This window comes from Carlito syrichta, unplaced genomic scaffold (assembly GCF_000164805.1).
Source record: "Carlito syrichta isolate Samal-C Ts95f unplaced genomic scaffold, Tarsius_syrichta-2.0.1 Scaffold303324, whole genome shotgun sequence".
Classification (NCBI taxonomy): Eukaryota; Metazoa; Chordata; class Mammalia; order Primates; family Tarsiidae; genus Carlito; species Carlito syrichta.
Window position 1 is genome coordinate 525,461 of NW_007247420.1, and position 19,039 is coordinate 544,499.

At 41.2% G+C, this 19,039-nt stretch overlaps 1 protein-coding gene across 1 annotated transcript in view; it reads left to right on the forward strand.

The window, feature by feature from the left end:
- LOC103260743 (contactin associated protein like 2) overlaps positions 1-19,039 on the forward strand; it is a 528,300-nt gene that overhangs the window by 327,972 nt on the left and 181,289 nt on the right. The window contains exons 6-7 of the mRNA XM_008058392.2: positions 9,714-9,950; positions 18,005-18,138. Of these exons, the coding sequence (XP_008056583.2) occupies positions 9,714-9,950; positions 18,005-18,138 (371 nt within the window). The remainder of the gene's footprint in view (positions 1-9,713; positions 9,951-18,004; positions 18,139-19,039) is intronic.

The window sequence follows — 19,039 nt, forward strand, 5'->3', positions numbered from 1 at the left end:
GATTTTTGCATCTATGTTCATAAGGGATATTGGCCTGTAGTTCTCTTTTTTTGTTGAATCTTTACCTGATTTGGGTATCAGTGTGATGTTAGCTTCATAAAATGATTTGGGGAGAATTCTGTCTTTCTCAATTGCCTGAAATACTTTCAGTAGGATTGGTATCAGCTTCTCCTTGTATGTTTTGTAGAAATCTGCTGGAAAGCCATCTGGTCCAGGGCTTTTTTTGGTAGGTAGTTTTTGTATGACAGAGTCAATTTCCTGGGTTGTTATTGGTCTATTTAGTGTCTCAATATCTTCTTGTTTCAACATGGGGAGGTTGTGTGATGTCAGAAAGTTCTCCATTTCATTTAGGTTATCAAGTTTGTTTCCATATAAGTGTACATAGTAATCTCTGATAATCTTTTGTATTTCTTTGGGGTCAGTTGTGATTTGATCTTTAGTATTTCTGATTGTGTTTATTTGGGCTTTTTCTCGCTTTTTCTTCGTCATTCTGGTTAGGAGCCCATCAATCTTGTTTATTCTTTCAAAGAAACAGCTTTTTATTTTGTGGATGTTTTCTATGATATTTTTGTCTTCCATGTCCCATATTTGGGCTCTTATTTTTAGGATTTGGATTCTTCTGCTAAAGTTGGGGTTTTGGTGGTCTTCTCTTTCCAGCCTCCTTAGGTGATTTGTTAGGTTCTCAACTTCTGATCTTTTCATTTTCCTGATATGTGTTCATAGAGATATAAATTCCCCTCCAAGAACTGTTTTCAGGGCATCCCAGAGGTTTTGGTAAGAGGTTTCTTCATTTTCATTTGTTTCCAGGAATCTTTCAATTTCTGCATTGATCTCAGTGTTGACTCAGTAGTTGTTCAGCATCATGCTATTTAGTGTTCATGCCTTTGTGGGCTTTGGGGAAATGTTGGTGTTGATACTTATTTCTATTCCACTGTGGTCTGAGAATGTACATGGCAAGATTTCAACCTTATGGAATTTGTTTATGCTTAATTTATGGCCAAGGATATGATCAGTCTTGGGAGTATGTTTCATGTGGTGATGAGTAGAATGTATATTCTGTGGTTATTGGGTGGAATAATCTGTAGGTATCTATTAAGTCCATTTGATTGAGTGTCAAGTTTAAGTTCTGGATATCCTTATTGATTTTTTGCCTCAATGATCTATCTAGAGCTGTCAGTGGGGTAGTCAAGTCCCCTGCTATAATAGTGTTAGAGTCAATATCGTTTTTTAGTTTACTTAGTAGTTGCTTTATAAATGCTGGTGCTCCTGTGTTGGGTGCATATATGTTTAGGATGGATATTTCTTATTGATGGATTGAACTTTTTATCATTATGTAGTTTCCTTTTGCAAATTTTTAAGTTTTTGATAGCTTAAAGGTTGTTTTGTTTGATATTAAGATTGCAACTCCTGCCTTCTTTTGTGATCCATTTACCTGGAAAGTCGTTTTCCGTCCTTTAACTTTGAGTCTGTGTGCATCCCTTATAGTGAGATGAGTCTCCTGGATGCAGCAAATAATAGGATCATAAATAATAGAGTCCACCATTCTCTTTCTTTTCAGTGGTGGATTTTGTCCATTCACATTCAGGCTGATTATTGAAATGTGATTGTTTATTGCTGTCATGAGGTTCTTATAAAGTTTTTTCTTTGCTTGTTTTCTTTTGGCTTTGGGGTTAAAGTATGCATGTGTTTTCAAGTTTCTTGTTGTGCTGTATTCTCTGCTGATTCCATGCTCTGCTTTTCTCTTGGGAACTGTGTGGTCAATTTTTTCTTCTTTCTTCTGTGCTTAATTCATTTTTAAGTGTCTCCTATAGAACTGGTCTGTAACCTGCATATTCTTTTAGGGATTAGATGTCTGGGAAGGATTTTAATTCTCCATCACTGATGAAGTTGAGTTTGGCTGGATAGGAAATTCTTCACTGAAATTGTTTATCTTTGAGGACTTTGAATATAGGGCTCCAGTCCCTTCTTGTAGTGTTTCTGTCGATAGATCTGTTGCTATTCTGATTGGTTTTCCCCGGTAGGTAGTCTTTCTCTCTTGCTGCCTTTAGGATTTTTTCTTTTGTGCCTACTATGTGTAGACAAATTGCTATGTGTCTAGGAGTTGGTCTTTTCATTTGATGTCTTGTGGGGGTTCTCTGTATCTCTTATGCTTGACTGGTCACCTCTCTGGTGAGATGAGGAAAGTTTTCTTGGATTACCTCCTGGAATACTTGCTCCAAGTTTTTCTCCATTTCCCTTTCTTATTCTGGGATACCAATCAGGCATAGGTTCAGCCTGTTGATATAACCGTGCATCTCTTGTAGGCTTTGTTCTTTCTTTTTGAGTCTTCTTTCTGTGTTTTTAAATTCCATGTTCTGGTCTTCATGTTCTGAGATTCTTTTTCAGCTAGATTAATTCTGCTTTCCATGCTTGTCATCTTGTTATTTATTTCCTGGATGAAATTTCTCATTGCCAAAATCTCTGTTACAAGTTCTTTCAGTGTTGCATCTTGTCTTTCTTGAGTCCTATTCACTCTTTTCATCCATTCCCTAATTCCTGTCATATTCTGGGGACAGTCTTTCGTGACTTCCATTGTTTGGGTATCAAAGTCTGATTTTTCAGGAGTTTTGTCTTTGGTACTCTTGAAATTGCCTGAGGTCTTCTTTTGGGTTTTCCTCATTTGTGACAGATCTCTTGTTTTTCTCTTTATTTCTGTTATTCAGTGTCAGTGGGAGAGGCTTTCCCTTCTGATGTTTGCTCAGACCTCTATTCTTCCCTGGATTTGTTCTATTTTGAAATAGGATAGTGGATGGGAAGCTTTGCTATCTCTTGTAGTTTTTGAAATTCAAATAAAGTGGGGGATGGGGCACTAGGAATCAGATACTACTTGTAAATCAAAATGTTCACTTATTGTGGTATGTGTTCCCTGAGACCTACTCCCCACTGCCACTCTACATGATCATGCAAAGCAGAAACCAATACAAAAGCAATTGAACACATATACACATGAAAATACAAACTGGGATAACAACAAAGTGAAACAAAACAATCAGCAACAAAAAGACCCCCCAAGAAAACTACACACACACACTTATGCCTAGCACAAAGTGAATATAGATGAAAAATAGAAACGCCAAAAAAAAAAAAAAAAAAAAGGGATTCAGGTCGAACCCTCACACATCTATTGACATACCCCTTAAACTATAAAAATTGAATATAAAAAAGGCCCAGAAGAACAAAAAAACAAAAACCAACAACCAGAGCAAAGTCAAAAGATAAACAGAAAACGACAAATAAAAGAAGAAAGAAACAGAAAAAGAAAAAAAAATTGGAGGGAGGGAGATGCAGATCACATCCTCACATACACATTCATCAACAAAGGAAAAATATTTTTAAAATAGATGAAAGAACAAGCAAACAGTCAAAAAAATTTTTAAATTAAAGAATAATTGAAAATTTAAAAAACAGACAAACAAACCCAAAAAACCTGCCCTCTTGTGGTAGGTTCTGTAATTATTCCTCTAATCAGGTCTCTCCTGCAGAGCCACCTCTTTCACTGTCTCCTCAGGGAACAAAGCAGGGAAGGAGGAGGGACAGTGGAGGTGGCTAGGGCTGCAATCCTCCTCTCCTACTCTCGTATGGTCAAGGAGATCTCTGGCGGGGAGGTACGGGACTGTCTCTTCCCCAGGTATGTACTCTCATTGGGGTGCCACAGCTAAGCCTATCCTGAAATGGAGCTCTCCTATTGCGACTGATGTCCAGGGTCTGCCTGGTTTTGTCCCTCTCAGTCGTGGCCCAGCAGTGTGGGTCTGATGTTCAGAGAATTGCTGGGAAGGAGGGGGCTTGGGTCAGCCCCAAACTCACCACTGATCTCTTTGGAGTTCTTCTTCCTCCTTTTCTGGTCACACCCTTTTCCCTCTGCTGGATCAGGGTAGGGGGTGGGGCACCTGGAACTCAGCACTCGGGTGCCTCTGCAGTTTGTGCTCTCAGGATATTCCCTTTGGGCCACGATCAGTCCCTGAGTAGTTGATCCACCAGTCACAGAGATCAGATCTGTTGGTCCATGGTGAGCAAGTCGGAGCACTTTCCTGCCCTGCCTTCAGTATGGTGGTGGGGTGCCTCTCTTGTCCTCTTCCATGGGAACTTGCCTCTGGACTCCATCCACAACCCCTTCCAGTGCCCTGCCAGGTGCTGAAGTGATGAGGCAAAGCCTGGGACAGTCTATCTCCTGCTTCAGTGGTGAGGGAGTGCCTGGGGCAATAGTGTCTCTTTGTCACTTTTCCAAAGGAAAACTTCTGTCAGTTAAAAAAAAAAAAAAACAAGGTGAGTGGATTGCCTGAGCCTGCGGGTTCGAGACCAGCTTAGGCAACATGATGAGACCTCATCTCTACAATAAACCAAAAAATTAACCAGGCATGGTAGCGCACACCTGTAGTTCCAGCTACCTGGAAGGCTGAGGCAGAAGGATAGCTGGAGTCCAGCAGGTTGAGGCTGCGGTGGCTGGGAGCGTGCCACTACACTCCAGTCTGGGAGACAGAGTGAGACTCCAACTCAAAAAAAAAAAAAGCAAAAAACAAAAAACAATGGTACTCCACTTCTGTGACCCAGGGAGAGCCAGGGACAAAGTAGAGAAGCTGCAGCACCTGCTGTTGCACCAGGGGGCTGGCCACCCACTCAGGAGCCCCACTTAGACAGTCTCTCCCAGCATTTTCTTGCCAGGGAGGGTTTGTTGATTTAAAAAAAAGAAGAAGAAAAGAAAAGAAAGAGAAAATGGCGCTCAACTTCTGCGTCCCGGGAATCGCTAGGGTCCAAGCCCAGACACTGTGGTACCAGCTGCAGCACCAGGAGAGCCCTGGCCACTAGCTCCTTAGCCCTCACTCAATCAACCACTCACAAGCCCACTCACTCACCAGCACATACACAAAATTTTCCATACACTCCCTCACTCACCCAGGGACTCGCATAATCTGGCTCAGCTGCCATCTTCCCCACCCACAAGGCTTGTTAATGATGACTCTAAAATACAGCAAAAGTGTTCTCTGAGGCATATTTTTAGATTGTTAATCTAAAATTTTTAGGTTTCCAAATTTCCCTCCAAGATCTACCCAAAATGACTGTCTCCAATTTAGCTGAGAAACACAAAATATCTCACCCTGGCAGGGTCCACTCTGCTGCCTGCTCCATCAGGTACACCATCCTGCCTCAACTCCTACTCCAAGGATCTCAAACTCATATTTCCACATGTCATATCACCTGGAAGCCTGTTTAAAATGCTGATTCGCAAGCCCCCCTGAGTCAGAAACTCTGAGCTAAATTCAGGAACTGCAACTGGGAATTGGCATTTTGTTAGGCTTCCAGGCAGGTAGTCTGAGAAATGATATCAGGTCTGCATGCTCTCTGACTTCGGTTCAGGTTCTGGAATGGAGAGAACCTGACACATGGGAGCCTAGAGTCCTCCCAGTGGCACACAGCACCTGTCACCCGGGTATCTTGGGGGCCTCTGTTGCTTTATCTTCTTGCTCAGCCTCTGCTGCCCAGACTTCTGTCTAGTGTTTGGATCCTGTGGCCTCCAGCTCTAGTCCTCCTCCCTCCAAGCCCCAGTACCTCTTCTCTCTTGTGTAGCACAAGCCTGTTCTCAGGGAATGACCCTCATGTTCTCTGGTAGAACTCCTCTATAATATAGTGTTTGCTCCAGGTGTCCTGCTCTACCTTCTCTCCCTGACTGCTTCTCCCTCCCCTAGCCACATTTACAGAGCCCTGTCCTGGGGTGTCCATCTGTCCCACCAGACTCTGAACTACTGAGGGCAAGAATCACCTGTGTCTTGCTCACTGGGTCCTCAACACCCAGCCTGAAATGTAGCAGGAATGTCACGAGTCTCAAATGAACAGCTGATACTATAACAAAAGCACCTGAATTTTGTCCAGGTGGCACGATGCCTCAGATTGCAGACTCTACCACTGCCAAATGCTTTTGCATGCTGTTTCCTCAGCTGGAAAGGCAGTCTTCATCTCCTCCACCCTTACATGGCTACCTGCCTCTGATTGGCTTTTCCGGCATTCAGTCTTCTGTGGCTTCTGAAGACAGGAAGGGTGCCCCTGGAGAGTGCCCTGTGTCTACCTGACCCCACACTTACCACTCTGCATTCTAATAGTCTGTTTGACTGAATCCTCTTCCAGATTGGAAACTCCTGAAGAACTGTAACTTCAGTGCCCATCATGATGCCCAGCACACAGGTGCTCAAGAAACATTTACCAAAAGTGAACTCAGGGTATTCAGGCAGTGAGATGGGGTTCTGATCACATGGCTGCTGAGGAAACCACCACGACACTGACCCTGTTGTAATGAAATCATCACTATGTCTCCTACTCCCACTGCTAGAAGGAAAGCTCCTCATGGCAGTGACTGGGTTTTTGCTCATCTTCACACGGCAGTTCATCATGGGTCAACAAGCATGGATTAAGTAGTTCTTCAACCCTGTGTTTTCCAAGAAGGATGCTTTAGGCATTTGGAGCAGGAGAATTCTTAACTGCATAAGGCTGCCCCACTCACTGCAGGACTTGCAGATGTCCTTGACTGTTGGGAGCCAGCCTTGGAGGCCCACCTGATTGACAGGGTCCTAGTGGGTCCACCTGACTTGACCTGCCCACTGAATGTCATTGAAGCCCAGCAACCATTTTGCCAACCATACTCCCCCATCCATATGCATAAACTTGCAAAAGTTTCGCAGGTACAAAGGCCAGCAGGAAAATAGTACTGCCCATAGTTGAGAACCTATAGTTAACGCAAATTTTTTTGACAGTGAGTGAGAAGCAATGGACGGGACCAGTGCCATGGTGAATGACTAGAGTGTTGCATGTGTCAACTGTAACAAACAGAGTATCTCTAAAAGAAACGATATTTATTCGGGAATAAAGCACTGCAAAGGGGATATGCTTGCCTTAGTAAACTATGAGCATATTTGGGAAAGTAAAGGAAGACAAAGGTTTTGTTTGTTTGTTTGTTTGTTTGATTTTTGATTTTTATTTTTTGAGTCAGGCTGTAATACAGTGGCACAGTCATGGCTCACTGCTGCCTCGACCTCTGGCGCTCAAGTGATCCATCCACATCAGCCTCCAGAGTAACTGGAACTACAGGCTCATGCCATGATGCTCAACTAATTTTTTGATTTTTTTTGGTAAAGTTCTCACTATGTCACCCTGGCTGGTCTCACACTCCTAACCTTAAGCAATCCTCCCACCTCCACCTCCCAAAGTGTGAGGATACAGGCATGAGCCACCATGCCAGGCCAACCAAAGGTTTTTAAAGAAAAAAATGAGGAAGATTACATCGTTGTTTTGAAATAATTATCTTTGGCTACAAGGCACCAGCTTGAGATTGGACAGGCAATTGGTGGGCAGATGTGCTTGCAGAAGCATTTTTTGTGTAAGATTACAAGGGCCTTTGTGTAAGGTTGTAGATTTTGCAGTCTTTTGTAATGGTTTTTGTTAGCAGGCATTTATACATGAGGATGCTCCCTTCCTGATCTTCCTAAGCTTAACGTGTCAGGGCTTGTTTAAATATTAGTGACTCCATTTTTATTCTGACAACTTTCACACGTGTGGTGGTATGAGGTGGGGATAGGAGGTGCCATCTCTTACTATCAGCAGATAATAGTAATTTTTCTTTATCATAACAGTTCATCTTTATTAGCAATTATATACTCCAAGAACTAGGCTGTGTTATACGAGCGGTAGCCCCCCCAAAAAAACTGGAATTATCTTTTGGAAGGCAGAGGCCTCTTGTAGTATACTCGGAATTTATTCCTCTGGATCAAATAGCCAACCAAAGTTTTTATCTAGAAGTTTTGAGAAGGTTGCATCACGATTTGCAGAAGAAACATCCCGAGTTGTGGCAGACAGGTAACTAGTTCTTCCACCATAACAGCATAGCTGCCCACACTGCACTGAGATTTCAGCCGTTTTTGACCAAAAACAGCATGACCCCCACGTCCCACCCTCCTTATTCACTCAGTCTCTCCCCGAGCGACTTTTTTTTGTTATTGTTTCCCCAGATGAAAAAAAGTCCTCCAAGGGAAGCGTTTTGCCAATGTGGAAGAGGCAAACAAAAAATGGTAGAAGCACTAAAAGACATCAGAATTGACAATTTCAGAAACTGTTTTGAGCAGTGGAAAAAGTATTTCAATAGGTGTATTGCCTCAAACGGAGAGTACTTTGAAGGTGACTGACATTTAAACATGCAAGAATAAATACACAACTTTTTATAAATAAATTATGAGTTGTTTTAGTCTCCCCTCATACATGGATTACTTCATCTTCATAACCACGTGCGAGACTCCATTTTTTTAAAGAAAACTGAGAGTGAGAGGGTTTCAAGTCATTGACCCAAGTGAACACGACTGGCTACTGGCAAGGCCAAGAAGTGCCCCAGACGCCTGACTTCACTGCTCTGTGCTGACCTCTTTAATAAGAACAAAAGTGAAAATTCCCAGATGCAAGATTCCTATTAAAACTTGTCCGCTCCTATTAATTATAATGTAGAACAGTGTTTCACAAACTGTATTCTGCACAGTGTTAATTTAGTGGGATGTCAAGTGCTGTGAGGATAACAGTTCCATGGGCGATGAAGTATGAGAAATGCTTTCGTAAAGGCGTTTGTAGAAGGCCATGAAACAGAAACTGTGAAGATGACAGGAATCTTCATAGGGTGACGCAACCCTTCACAGTGAGTTGGGAGACTTAAGCACTGGTGAGCAAACAGTGGTGGAGCCTACAGCAGGAGCTTGCTGACCAGGAAGAGACTAAAATCAGTTAGTACTGCTTAGACTCTAGGAAAAGGCCAATGCAGGAAAGAAAGGTGAATATCCCTCTTAATAATAATAATAATAATAATAAGTACTATTTATTTTATTTCAGTGGCTTTAGAAGTGCAAATAATTTTTGGTTACATGGATGTATTGTATAGTAGTGAAGAAGTCTGGGCTTTAAGTACCTGTCACCCTCACCTGGACACATTGTACCTGATAGGTGATTTTTTTCACCCCTCCCCACTTCCTCGTTCCCCTTTCTGAGTCCCAGTGCCCATTATACTATTCTGTGAGCCCTTACAGACCCTTAGCTTAGCTCCCACTTACTCTAAGGCCTAGAGAAGTTGGTTAAGTGACTTCTGCCAAGGCCACCTGACTCATTAACGGCAGAGCCTATTTTGAACCCAGTTCTCTCTAACTTCATGTCTTGCGATTTTAAACCCTATTCACAAAACCTCTGAGGACTTAGGGTTGATTGAGGGTTTTTCTGTGTGAATGCCCAAAGCAAATTCAATCTCAAAGAGGACGCTTCTGTGAGCTCCTTATATCAGGGTTTGTTTCCAGCACATCTCTTCAACCTGAAAATTAGTTACTTGGTCTGAGTTCATGAATTTTTCTTTTTTCTTAGTACGTGACTTTTTTTTCTGGTGTGATTTAAGTTTCTTAAGTTTTGTTATTATATTTTTGATTTTATAAATTTTAATATTCTGTTGCATACTTTTTTATTAATAGAGTAATTGTGCTCATGAAATTACATCCTTCTGCATAGACATGGACTCAATTTGACCTGCTTCCTGGAGCCAGTGTCTGCCTTCTGCGAACTGCTGTAGAGGCCATTATAAAATCAACAGTCTACCCAAGTCTAAAATGTTGCTGGTATCAGCATCAAGCCTCTTCTCGTTTTTCAGTTGTCTGTTTCCCTTTTCACAGATGTTGGTGCATTTTTTGAAGAGGGGATGTGGCTGCGGTATAACTTCCAGGCACCAGGGATCAATGCCAAAGACTCTAATAGCAGAACAGAGAATTCTGCCGACCTTCAGAACATCCCTCCCGATCTGACCCAAGAAGAGATTCGTTTCAGCTTCAGCACCACCAAGGCACCCTGCATTCTCCTCTACGTCAGCTCTCTCACCACAGACTTCTTGGCAGTTCTCGTCAAACCCACCGGTAAGGACAAGAATGCCTAGTCTGTGCCATTTAATGTTAGGCAGACAGAACATTCTAGCAAGTTCTGGTTTGTTCTTGACTTGTTCCCCACAAGACATTGAGTAATTCACATAACTTCTTTGAATCTCATTTCCCAGCAAGAAAATCTAAAAAAAACAACTTGTCGGTTGAGTGCTTTATGGTAATGTGTTATGGTAATAATGCTGATAAGGAATGTTGAGTTATTTACAAGAACCATATTACATGAGTAGGAGAAAGTTTTGTATATATAATGATTATTATTTTGTTCCTATTAAATAAATGCATTCACGACTGTGCTAAATAGAGATGAGTTTTGCATGAGTAAAATTGATTTTATATACATCAATGAGCTAGCCTGATTTATAATAGTGTATCAGAAGGTTCTTACAGAACATTTGAACTTTCAGTAAAAATAGAAGATTGGGCTGGACTCGGTGGCTCAGTCTTTAATCCCAGCACTTTGGGAGGCCAAGGTGAGTGGATTGCCCGAGCCCTTGAGTTCAAGACCAACCTGGGCAACTTGGCAGGATCTCATCTCTACAATAAATAAAAAATTAGCCAGGCATAGTAGTGCATACCTATAATTCCAGCTACTTGGAAAACTGAGACAGATGGATCGCTGGAGCCCAACAGGTCGACACTGGGGTGATCATGAGTGTGTGCCACCACACTCCAGTCTGGGCAACCGAGTGAGACTCCAACTCAAAAAAAAAAAATTGGAGATCAGAGATGTTTTCTTTTTCAAGCCCCCTCAGAATTTTACATTCATGAAATAGATCCTGGCATAAGAGTTGCTTAAAGCAGGGGTATATTTTTACTTGTAATATTCTGGACCATCTTGACTATCAAATATGCATTGAGCTAGAGATGATCTGAATGCGTATAAAATAGGCATCTTGGTGAAAACATACAAATGGGCTTGTGACCCTTCAGCGAGGACATGTAAGAGAAGTCTAAGAAACCCTGAAGTGTTCAAATATGCTAAATGTTGAGAAGTCCATGTCCTCTCTGAAAACTTGAGTTCACATATGCTTAGGACCTGAAGAAGATCATGTTTTTATGAATAAAATATTGTAGGTCCATGTAGGAACAAACATCTCTAACTCACTTCCTTCTCATGGAGACTGTCTGAGCTGGAAACATGGAGCCTCTCTCTCCCATCATCTGTCTCTTGTGCTCTTCAATGATTATTCCAGTGTCGTTGCATCTTAAAGAAAAAGATTTTCTTCCACGGGCTCCAAAAATTATTATTATGAACTTAATTCAGCTTGCATTTTTTAAAACAGTGAATTCTTAAACTCCCTCTCTATGCAACGCATTTGGTTAAAAAGATGGAGGAAAACCTACATTCCCTAGGATTTTTCCCTTTCAGAAAGTATTCCTAAAGAAATATGCCAAAAATCAAAGATTCAGCTTGAAGATGTTTATCATAGGGTCATTTATGAAAATAAGAATCGGAAAGAAACTAGAACTTCAACTTTAGTAAAATAGCAAAAGAAGGAGCCACCACTTTATGGCATATTATGGATCTATTAAAAATAATACTTATGAAGAGTGATTGATGGCATAGGGACATTTTTTGCATTATAATGATAAACCAAAAAAATGATGCAAACTTTGAATGTATAATATACATCAGCTTAGCTCTGTTTTCTATTTTATGTATACATATGAATAGAAAATAAAAAGCAAAAGTGTAAACACAGAGTTTGGTTGGATTGTGGATGATTATGTTCTCCTGAAATATAATACTCTTCTAGACTTGTCAAATGCTCTGATCAGTAAAAAACAGGAAGTAAAGTCAGGAAGGGATGGTGTACATGAGACATGTATATTATCCCTGCTCTGCAGGAGATCACCAGCTTATTTCTCTTGAATCAGGTTCCATTCATATTTAATCCATTGATATTCTTCACCCCCTTGTACTAATCTTCCAATGGGCAGATAAGAACCTTTGATTTCTTCTCAGGTCCCTCCCCAGGAGAACAGTTCTCACCTAGAGACTGTTAAGAATTTGGTGAACATGCCCCGTGGGTGCTGTCTTGTCTGCTTAAGTCACTACCACACTAAAATTTTGTTCCCTGCTATATGCAGTACTTCACATGCCCACTGCTACACCGACAGTTGCGTACCCTCATGCGTATATGCAGGCTTTCATTGCATGCAAGGGCTTTGATTAACTGATTCTGTATTAATGAACACCACTAAATGAAGTTTCTGCCCAACACTCTCCTAAGTGTTTCACATGCACTAACTCCTATGAGACACAACTCTATGAGGCAGATACAATTCTTGTTGCCTTTCTGAAGATGACAAAACTGCAATTCAGAGACACTGAATGACTTGCACACTTGGTGGGTGGTGGGTGAAGCTGAAGGTTCCAAGCCCAGGAGTCTGGTTTCAGACTCAGAGCTCCCAACCAGCCACACTCTCCCCAGGAGGCATCGCTGGAACTCTCTGAATGCATTAGAAAGCAAAGACAGACGATTTATTTCTAATTGTGACAAGGCCATGCTCAAACTACTAGTGAAAAGTCATCCTTTTCACACTTCAAATACTGCATTTTGTTATTCATTGAAATTTAAAATTAGAAAAAAAGTTGAAGAATTTATTCAGGAAAAAAAACATCAATAAGGTCTATGCCAAAATATCAAGAAAAAAAAAGCTAAGAAGTCTTCACTAAATGCCCTGGCATCTATCAATTTTCATGTATTAAAAGCTCTTATCACTGTTTTACAGAGCCAGCCTTCCCTGTGTCCCCCTTGTTCTGACAGCACTACCACTGCCTCTCAGACCCTTGAGTCCCCAAGCTTGGTGTCACTCACCAATGCTTCATCCTTTCCTGCTCTTATGGGTCATCCAGGCAAACAAGTCCTGTGGATTTGACCCTCATCATGTCCTTTTCCTCCCCACTGCTGGTATTGTTCATGTCATGTCACCCATGGAAAATTGATATTTGAATGACACATGAATAAATGGAAGGGGTTGTGTTTTAGAGGCCCCTCCAGTGACTCCAGCTGCCCTCACCTCCTGCAGATCAGCCAAGGTCTGAGGAAAACCATTCTCCTGGCACTCCATCACCCATTCATGGGACAGCAGTGTGCCTCTGTTTGCCTGCTGGGAAGTTCTCTTCCCATCTGTCCCTCTACTTCCAGTCACTCCCACCTTGACCTTTGCCACCACAACCAGAGTAGTCTTCCTGTATAGGGTGCCTTAGTCCATTTTCTATTGCTTAGAATACCTGAAACTGGGCATAAGGAAAGGAGATTTATTACAATTATGGAAGCTGAAAAGTCCAAGTCAAAAGGCTGCATTTGGTGGGTGAGGGTCTTCTTGCTGATGGGGACGCTCCACAGTTCCAGGCAGCACAGGCGTCATATGGCAAGGCTCAGTGTACCAGCTCAGATCTCTCTTCTAATTATGAAACCTCCAATCCAATCCCACTCTCATGATAACCCATCACTCCTTTAACCCATTAATCTGTGAATGAACCAATCTCTTCACGAGGGCAGATCCCTTATGATCCAATCACCTTTCAGGTTCTCACCTCTCGATACTGTCACAATGTGGGTTAAGTTTCAACATGAGTTTCAGAGAGAACATACCAGCTATAGCATAAGGATTCGGCTTAATAGGGATATTTTATATCCTTACTAAGTAGTCAATCATGCCACCTCTGGCAAAAACAGGAGAGATTCCTTAATCCCATAATCCTCCCATCAAAACCCTCCAGCTTTGTGGGTCAGAGCTGACAGTAGAGCCAGACTGCTCTTTGAATTCAAAGGGTTTGAATTCTCCTTTGTCTTTTGCCACTTGGCTTGGGCTATCAGTGGCTTCATGCCTCAGTTTGTTAATTCATAAAATAGTGTCTTCTTCATAGGAGTATTGTGAAAATCAAATGACAATATATGTGTCTGCAGTTATCATTTCCCAGAGCCCACTGCTTTAATCTATATTTTGTCACATATCCAGCACCCCCTACTCCTCATTTTCAAGAGACATATTATTCGTTGGATAAAATGGACATCTGTGTCCCTGACCTCATGCCCACAATGCACCCTTACCTGGAAATGCTTCATCTTCTTCTTTAGTCTAATATCTGCCTTTCATTCTAGATCCAAATCAAGTCCCACCTCCTTTCAATGACTTCTCCTTGCTTTAAACTCCCATTACACTTATTTTCAATGTCATTTGTTTGGCACTTAATGTACTGTATTGTTATCTGTCTCTGTTATAAATATGCCCTGTCTTCCCAGAGAGATGAAAAGCTCCCAGCACTACATCTCCTGCCTACAATAAGTGCCCTGTAAGTGTTTGCTGATGATAATGATGATGACCAGGAGAGGATAAATCTGTTAAGCATGTTATTTGCTGCAACAAATAAAAGTGCAGTCCCATATAACTGCTTTAATTCACTTGGGAGATGAACATGAGACACAAGAAGTAAAGCATCCCTCCATTTGAATAATATTTTATTTTAATGGGCTAATATTAACATTCTCTCTTCCATCACTTAGGGGTCCTCTTCGGCTATTATCTGAAAGGAATAAATGTATCATTTAAATTTGATTATTCAAGAATATTGCCATTATTGTTTCCAGATATTCACTATATATAAATGTAAAGTTTCAACTCATCTTTTTTTCTCAAAGCAAATAATTTTTGTTATCATTGAGTGAAGCAGTCATGGGAATTTTGAATCATATATACAGAGCCCAAGAAAGCTAGAAAAAAGAACATTTTTTTGGAACAATATTGATTTTAATAGAACTGAGAAACATAGAAGCCAATGTCAAAGAGACAGCAGGGAGGAAAATGGTCATCATTTTGCAGTTACCAGTTCCTCTGACCTCTAGCCCTCAGAGGCAGGGATCTCTTCAGCTTGCTTTTGTATTCCCAGATCCGCACACAGTGCCTGACCCACACTGGGGAGATCGGGATGATTGTCTATGTTATATATGGGCTTCACGCTTGTAACCAAACAGAAAGCTCACTTTCAGACCTTGCAAAAAACTGTGCTCTCACACAGGATCTAAATAAATGTGCTCTGAAGAAAAGAATATATGAATCAATACAGCTGTATATATTTTTTAAATGACTAGGATGATATGATGTGAGAGCATCAGAAATACCACAGAGAGTAAAAACTTAAGACAGTCAACTTGTTTTTTCTGCATGTTGCCAAATAACTACCTCATTATCTTCTTCACTTCCAAGCAGTGGATTATTTTTAATGCTCTCACAGTAAAGGAAAAAAATATGGTAAAACACTGAGGGGTGGAGACAAGAAGCTCAGGAAGAGGGTGCAGCATGCCCAAAGGTCCTGAGGTAAAAGAGAATTGTATTTTCTAGGGAGTAAGAGAAGTCCAAGGTAGATCGGATGTAAAAAGTGAGAGGGTGAGTGGAACTCAAGTCAGACAGGGCAGCGTAAGATCTATTAGGCATGTACGTCTTCATCTTGTGAGCAGTGAAAGTCTTTGAAGGGCTTTAAATGAACCAATGAAATCATCAGTGATGGATTTTGAAACATTAAGAAGAAGAAAGCACAGAAGCAGAAAGGCCATTCATTCATTTATTCAACAGATATTGATTAAACTCCAACTATAGACCAGGCACCCTTCTCGACACTGGAAGTGAAAAGGAGTTTACAGTTGAGCAGGAGAAGACACCCAATACTCAAAATAAGACAATCTATAGTATGTCATGTGCTGAGAACTGCTACGGGGAAAATATCAGGCAGAGAGAAGGCCAGGTCAAGGAAAAGAAGCAGGTAAATTCTACTTTGATCTTTCGAACTTTGATCTTTACTCTGAGTGAGACAGGAAATCACAGAAGGCTTCTGCTCAGAAGATCACTCTGGCTACTGTGCAGAGAGGACACTGGGCATCTGAGGGTCAGATTGGAGTGGGGGAAAGTTGGGGTAAGGACAGAAGCACAGAGGTCTGTATGGAGGCTAGTAAAATAACCCGGGCAAAAGATGCTGGTGGCTTGGTCCAGGAGGTAGAAATAGAAGGGATGAGAAGTGGTAAGATCCAATATATATTTTGAAGACCAAGCCAAGAAGATTTGTTGACAGGTGATACACACAGTACAGGAGAGAGGACTCAAGGTTTTTGACAAGCATAACTGGAAGGATAAGTGACAGTAGACCAGATGTGGAAAGCTGCAATGGGATGCTTTTGGGGATAGAAAATCAATGTTAAATGTTGCATATGTTATAGTGGATGTTGTCAATAAGACATCCAAGGGAAAATATCAAGTAGACAGTTCATGGAAAGAGTCTGGAGTTCAGAAGAGAAATCTGACTGGTGTACAGATTTGGGGCCCAATGGACATTCACACCTAAGACTGGCTAGGATCACCATGGAGGCAGGCATGAACACAGGAAAGAAGGTGTTTAAGGACTGGTCCTTGGGAACTGCAAGAGGGGAAGACAGATCAAGAAGAACAGCCAAAAGGGTATGCACTGGAAGCCAAGCATTGACCATGTTCCCAGGAGAAGGAGAGACTGTGCCCAATGGAGATGAGGCCTGAGGTTGATCGTTGCTTCCAGACCTCCAGGGGTCATGGGGCCCAACAAGAGCAGTGCGCATGGAATAGTGAAGACAGAAGTGAGAAGTGAGACTTCCCTAAAATAGGGAAGGTGTTGGAGGCAGCAAGCATGCTCATCTCTTTTCATGGGATTCTTATTGAGGAAGAGCAGAGGATGAGAGGACTCACTTGAGAGTGAAATGAGGTCAAGAGCAGTCATTTGTAAAGAAGAGGCTGATTAGGATTCAGTGATCCAGGCAAAAGAGGATGCAGAGGAAGTACCGGAGGAGGATGAACCAGGAACTCTACCAGCCAGGAGAGGTATCGATAGATACCCTATGGCTCCCGAGATGAAGAAGAGGGGGGAAATTCAGATACATTTAGGAGATGAAAACCAACAGCATTTGGTTAAAATGCTACAGACAAAGGAAGGTAGGCTAAAATGCAAAGGTGAAACTCAGAAATAGTGATGGTTTGTTGAATTTCAATCAGAAAACAAAAATAGGAAGTGTAATTAACTCTTCACTATTCTAAAAAATGTTTCCTTCAACTCCAGGAACATGGTGCTATATTTTATATAATGTTAGAATGCCTAAATAAGGAAGCGCAGCATTTATTTTTATGTATATAAGTATGTATGCGAGTATGTATATTTTTATATGAGAAATGTTTGGAAGGAAACATTGCCAAGATGTTTAGAATAGCTATCTTTGGATGATAGGATTTCAGCTGACTATTAACATGAAAATTCCAATTTGAGTTAAAAAAATGAGATAAAAAATTAATGTCTTTAGATATCATAAATAAGAAATAAAAGTTATGTTTGCTGTGCAGATTAGCTAAAAGCAGGATGTAGAATGTCATATCAGTCTTCTGAATATTATTTGTCATTGTTGGGAAGAAGCAAGGAGGAGAAAAGAATACTTTGTTGAGGCAAAGTTAACTATCACTGGAGGGAAAAAGAGGACTTGGGGGACACAGGAAAGTGACCTTTTTCTTTAATTTGCACTTGGTTCATCTCTAATCTCAGTGAGGCATTCCAAAATCTTATCTTCAAAATGTATGTTTTTTTTTTAATAGTTTGCTCATGGTTCTTTTATATGCCTGATGTCAGACTTTGCTGATGGAGTGAGACCATCCCTGCACTCTACATTTATTTTTTTATTTCACATGGTACTTCTTGGGGCCAGTCTTGCCTTGTATACATTCTTACTCTTTGTTTCCAGGCATAATCCCAACTTGTGGGAATTATACCTTTTGCTGCTTCAGCTTTGAGATAAAGGTCACCAAGGCACATTGTTGACAGGGGTAGGTAGTAAATATGTGTAAGCCTGATGCTGTTGACTATATGTGTCAGTAAACCTCTGAGACAGTGAAACTGGAATGATAGTGCATCAAGGGAGAAAACAGAGTGTACTAGAGGTGGGGTGAGGGGAAGGGACCTTAAAATGAAACTGAGAGCCAAGAAATTGCTGAGCAGACTTTTTTTTCCCCTTACATAGGAAGCTTACAGATTCGGTACAACTTGGGTGGCACCCGAGAACCATACAATATTGACGTCGACCACAGGAACATGGCCAATGGACAACCACACAGTGTTAACATCACCCGCCAGGAGAAGACCATAATTCTCAAGGTATACATAGGTGCACATGTAAATTGGATATAATATAGCACTATGTCCTCCATTCCTTGTAATATTTGGCCGTTGGTTTCGCTTTGGGTAGTTGGGGCAGATGAATGAGATATGTGTTATACTTCTTTTACCAATACATAACTAGTGAAGTCAAAATATGTATAATTTTTACAGGAAAAGCAATGATGAAATTGATGGCAAAAACATTTTTTTCTAAGGAAGAAACAGATTCAATGTTTACTCCACATATTCTTCGTGGCTTTCCCAGTTTTAGACCCACATATCAATTAGTCTACTGTTTTTATCCACGGCACCATCTTTATTTGTCACGCTCTCAGATGACTGAAACTTGTCGTGTTCCCAGAAAAGGTTATTTTGGCTTTTTTGACCTACTTCTTTTATTCCAACACAATATGAAGAACTGTCATTTTTTTTTTTTTTTTTTTTTTTTTTTTTTTTTGCTGTTGTTTCCCTCTGTGGAGGCTTTCCCTTTAAAATCCTCAAAGCACGGTCTTTCCCCAGAATCTCAGACTCTGGTTGCAGGCTTTCAGCTCACAAAGAGATGGTTTTATTACAACACTCAAATTTTATTTCAGGCTCATTTACAGCCCCCATTCCCCACCACCAATTTTTACAATGGAGAAGCCAGCCTGGGAAACACCATGAATAAAACATAACATGAGGAGGTCTCCCTGGGAGCTAAGCCAAAAGATCAAGGATGGGAACTGTCACTGCATTCTCTAGAAGGAGTTCAAAATAGATACCTGTCAGGAGAAAGAACAGCAGGAGGATGCTGTTTTGTCAGGAAAGTGGAGTGTCATTTGGCAGAGGTTCAGCAGCCCCTCAGACCTCATTCTGATTCGGCTGGTTGCTGTGAGAAGTTCAGGTTGCAAAGAAAAGT